At 60.8% G+C, this 4,712-nt stretch overlaps 1 protein-coding gene across 1 annotated transcript in view; it reads left to right on the forward strand.

Annotated features, from left to right (window-relative positions):
- SLC44A3 (solute carrier family 44 member 3) overlaps positions 1–4,712 on the forward strand; it is a gene marked incomplete at its 5' end in the record, with an annotated part of 48,833 nt that overhangs the window by 38,415 nt on the left and 5,706 nt on the right. Inside the window, one exon of the mRNA XM_006762920.2 lies at positions 485–568. Within this exon, the coding sequence (XP_006762983.2) occupies positions 485–568 (84 nt within the window). The remainder of the gene's footprint in view (positions 1–484; positions 569–4,712) is intronic.

Consider the following 4,712-nt stretch of genomic DNA (forward strand, 5'->3'; position numbering starts at 1 on the left):
TAGAGATCCTGGCTAGGCTGCTGCTGATCAACTGAACGCTGTCTCCGTGTCATTCCTTCTTCGCCGACTCCGTCCACACCTTTGGGGACCCCTGGACCTGCTGGGGCTGGACCCCGGCATCAAGCAAAGCCTCTCATTGAAGACACTGGAGGGAGGTGAAGGGAGAGAGGTTTTTACGCAAAGTCGGGGCTAGGGGTTACCTTTGATAGCACATCTGAGCGAACCCACTTCCCTTTCTGTTGAGGGTGACAGTGGTTAACATGTGAGTCCACGAGGGAGACACCTCGGTCGTCAGTAACAATAATAATAATAATAATAACAACTCGTGGCCGTGGCGTGTGCAGCAGGGGGTTTCTCGGCTCTGAGCGCTGCTGCAGGGCGTCCCCGGGAGTGTGAGCTCCGGGAGAAGCAGTCGCAGAGCCTGCCGCTCGCCTGCCCTCCGGTGGTCCTGACTCTGTCCTTTGCTTCTGCTCCTGACCCGCAGCGGAACGCCTGGTCCAGGTGCCTGCTCAGGTGCTGCTCCTGCTGCCTCTGCCGCCTGGACACACACCTGCGCCATCTCCACCAGGTAGGTCTCCACGCGGCCCGGGACACGCAGAGGGGCTGCGGGTGGGCTCGTCTCGGAGGTCAGGGGTCGTCCTGTAGGTCAGGGTCTGTAAGCGCCGGTCGTGTAACTGTTTTCGGCTTCTGGTCCCTGCAGTCGTGGTCACACCTGCTCTGCCCTGCCGTGGTCGTGGGCAAGCAGCCACGCACGGAGGGAAGTGGGCGGCCCGCTTGTGTTCAGGGAGCGTTCCTGTGGGCACTGACATTTGAATTCCATAGAATCTTCCCGTGTCCGGATATCTGTGTTTTCCCAACCATTTAAAACACGTGAAGAGTGGGCTTCCCTCCGGCGGGCTGCTGGCGGCCGTGGGTTGGGTGCGCCGGCCTAAAGGGGACAGCTCGTTGGTGCCATTCTTCAAATTCGGAAAGAAAGGCGCCGCTCTTCTCAGAGCCAAGCGCAAGGGGCAGAGATCAGCGAGTGCAGTCCGTCAGCGACAGCTCGTTTCCAGCGTCTTCTCCACGACTGTCCTTTCCCTGAAACAGGAAGAGCTGCCTCCCTGACTTCAGATATTCCCCTGCCTTTCCCGCTCAAGCTGTAAATGTATTCCTGTAAAAGTCAGAAAAGCTGCACACTCTGATGGTTTGAATTTCAGATGTTTTTTTCTCTCTGGAGTCTCTCAAACTGAGGAAATCTGCATATGTTTTATGCTTCTGTCGCTAATCTAGGAGATTTTAATAGCCCTTCGTCACGTGTGTGCAAAGCTGTGGTTTTGTGAGGGAGCAGGCTGTTTTCATTTAAGCGTCCACGGAATCTCACTTAGCCAAGCTCTTCTGCGCTAGAGACGTGGGCACTGATCGGACGTCCGTGTTTGCGGCTCCTAAGTGGCGCCGAGAGCGCCTCTCGTTGTTGGGGGAGAGGAGAGTCTTCCTGTACTCAAGCCCTATCTTTAAGGCTCGTCCCAAGGACCCGGAGCGCCTTTCGTTCCCACTGGGGCTGCTGCGAGCCGGCAGGTATGACTCAGTGAGACACCCGCACCTTTCAGAGGAGTGGGCGGGGCCGGGCCTGGGGCTGCCTGTCACCGTGGACTAGGCCCGCCTCCCTCCTCTGAGCTGGGCGCCATCCAGACACCGCTTACTCCACAGAGACCCGCGATGTGTTACGAAAACGTCCCGGGATAAGGGACATGCGTGCAGGAAAAGCAAGGCTGAGAAGCCGGGGGCAGACTAGAAAGACAACAGTAGCGGGACCACCAATAGGCAAATATGGCCCAGCTGGCGGGGCTCAGTGGGTGTGCATCGGCCTATGAACCAGGTTCCATTCCGGTCAGGGCACAGGCCCGGGTCGCAGGCTCGATCCCCAGTGTGGGGCGTGCAGGAGGCGGCCAATCCATGATTCTCTCTCATCATTGATGTGTCTCTCTCCCTCTCCCTTCCTCTCTGAAATCAATAAAAATATATTTTTAACAAAAAAGACAAATACGTTGGCCTGTGGCTCTGTGGGCCTGAGTGGAGTTGCCCTCCCCTGGCTGTGGTGTGTAAACACAGGGCCTCTCCATGACCCTCTGCCCTCGAGTGTGGGAACTGCCCCGGGAAGCCTAGAGCTCCCTGTGGACAGTGGGGGGAGAGAGAGGAGCGAGGAGAGGTGGCCCTGGCCCTGCGCCTCCCCTGCCTCTGCCCCCGCCCACCCCGAGCAGCCCACCCCCATCTGGGTGGGGAGCGGAGTTCCACCCAAGGTTTCCTTTGAAGCGGGCTCTGCGGCCAAACGCGCTGGAAAGCCACCCTCTCGGGCACGTCCACGCTCAGGTCTCTGCCCACCGTCCCGTGTTGTCAGCGTTCCTTCACTTCACCGCCTCACGGCAACCCAGGCCCGTTCCCCTGGGGAGTTCAGAGGTGTCCAAGATCCCAAGTAGCTGAGTGTGGGCCACCCCGTTGTTCCCTGTGTGAAGGGGAGGCCGCTCAGCTCGCCCATCCAGCTGCAGAGCATCCGCGCTGCCAACAGGCACCGCCGTGGAGTCTGATCGTGGTGCTGGGCAGGAGGCCTTTGCCATGGACAAAACATCACTGCCAGCGACCAGCGCAAACGGGGGAACCGAGGCCCGTAGGAAACCTGGAGACCAGAGAGGGGGGCTCTTGTAGAGAACAGTCCTGCCTGGTCCCTGATGGGTCCATTTCTATGCAAATGAGGAATCCAAATTTGCACAGTCTGATTGGTCAGATTTGTGCCTTCTGATTGGGCACAGCTGGGCAGCCTGAGGGTTAAGTGATTGAGAAAGCAGAGGAGGAAGAAGAAAAGAATTGACGCGAACATGGCCGGGCGAGAGCACCTGCCGTGGGAATGAATGCTGGGAAGCAGAACGGGGAAGACTTCAGGTTCCCGGGCGGTGCTGGGTGATGGTGGTCAGCGCTGCGTCCGCCTCGCTTGGCAGTGGGGAAGGAAAGTGAGCTGAAAGGGAGGCCAGGAATGTGGCCTTTTGAAAAGTTTCCTGGCACTGGAGTGCGTTGCTAGGGGACGATTTCTCTGGAAACCAGACTGAAAAGAGCAGAGGCCCATTTTGTTTTTCTTGTTTTGTGCAGCAGGCCCTGGGCAGTGCTGAGGAGAGAGATCCGTTTCTCACCAGAACCCAGCACTCTTCTTCTTCTTTTTCAATTGATTTGAGAGAGAGAAACATCAACGCATCAACATGGACCGGCTGCCTCCTGCACACCCCCGACGGGGGATCGAGCCTGAAACGGGGCATGTGCCCTGACCGGGCCCTCCTGGCTCACAGGTCCACGCTCCACCACTGAGCCACACGGCCGGGCCCCAGACAGTCTTCCTGAGGGAACATCGAGGAGCTGGTCACTGCTTTAAAGCCTCGCCTGCCCTCCCTGATCCTGGGAGGGAGGCCGCGGCAGCTGCTGCATTTTGGAGACACCCAGGTTGAGGCCGGCAGTCTTTCCCTTGCAGGGGGGGAGGAGGGGATGCAACCTTACATCGCTCCCCACTCCTGTCTGCATCGTAAATACCAGATGTGTGTCTCCCTGGAGAAATTACAGGTGTGCGCCTCACACATCTGTCTACCCAGCCGCCACTTAGTCATGCTCTGTCAGGCCTTTGAACTCGGGCGCGATGGGGGCGGGGATGCGAGCAGCAGGGACTCCAGAGCAGGGCCAGGGATCGTGGGAATTCTCCCTGTCCGCTCCGATGCCAGAAACCCACGGTGCGAGGCGGGGGGCCACAGGACACTTCCCGGGGGCTCCAAGGTGCCTGGACGGTCCAGGGTGCCCTCCCCAGCTCTCAGGCAGTGGCCAGAGCCCCTGGAACTTCCTCTCGCCCGTGGCTGAGGGCTGTGGCCCACCGTGAAGCGCAGGGTGTCGCCCAGCTCAGGAGAGGGCGATGTAGGACCCCACACGGGTGTTCTCCTCCGTGTCCTGAGGACTCCAGTCCGGCTCAGGGGGGGCCCTGGGCCCTGCCAGCGGCTGCACTGCCCTCACCTGCACCCCACGCTGCTGCTCCTACCATGTGAGCCCTGCGCTCTCCACCCATGTTCTCCCGGAGCCTAAAGGCGGCCCGAGGGGCGGGCGTGTGAGGGGAGCTGGGTGATTTGACCTTCCAGGGCCGTGCTGTTCGCTGCACCTCAGGCGGGTCTGTCTTCAAGCCTCTCCCTGCCCCCCGTGGGGTCCCCCCCACCCCCATCAGTGGCAAAGGCTCGGTGTTCTCTGTGCCAGGATTGGGCTCATCCCGCGCCACCTGCCGGTCCCAGCAGCTCCTCTCCTGTCCGCTCCTGAGGCCATAGGGGCCTCCCAGGGGAAGAGGCGACTGCGGTGCCCGTCTGTGGCTGGGTCCTGGAAGGGGGTGACCGTGCTCAGGGGGCACTGCTCTTTTGGTAGCGGACGTGCCACAGAGGGGGCCTCGTCCCAGGGCCTCTGTGCGGCCGCCTCTCGGGGACGCAGTGGCTCCGCGTCCACAGTCCCCCCCCCTCCCCCCGTGCTATTCTGGCCGGCGGCGATGGCCGGCACCGAGAGCCGGGACGCCCACGTGCGGGGGTCCGAGAAGGAAGCTCCCCATGCGCTGCTGGATGGTGTGCGTGGAGGCATGTTCCTGGGCAGGCAAATGGCCACAGCAGCTGTCGCCTGGGGCGCTGCTGCCGCTTTAGATAGAAAGGAATGGAGACACCTGCTTGTCCGGC

This window comes from Myotis davidii, unplaced genomic scaffold (genome assembly GCF_000327345.1).
Source record: "Myotis davidii unplaced genomic scaffold, ASM32734v1 scaffold217, whole genome shotgun sequence".
In the NCBI taxonomy this organism is placed as follows: domain Eukaryota; kingdom Metazoa; phylum Chordata; class Mammalia; order Chiroptera; family Vespertilionidae; genus Myotis; species Myotis davidii.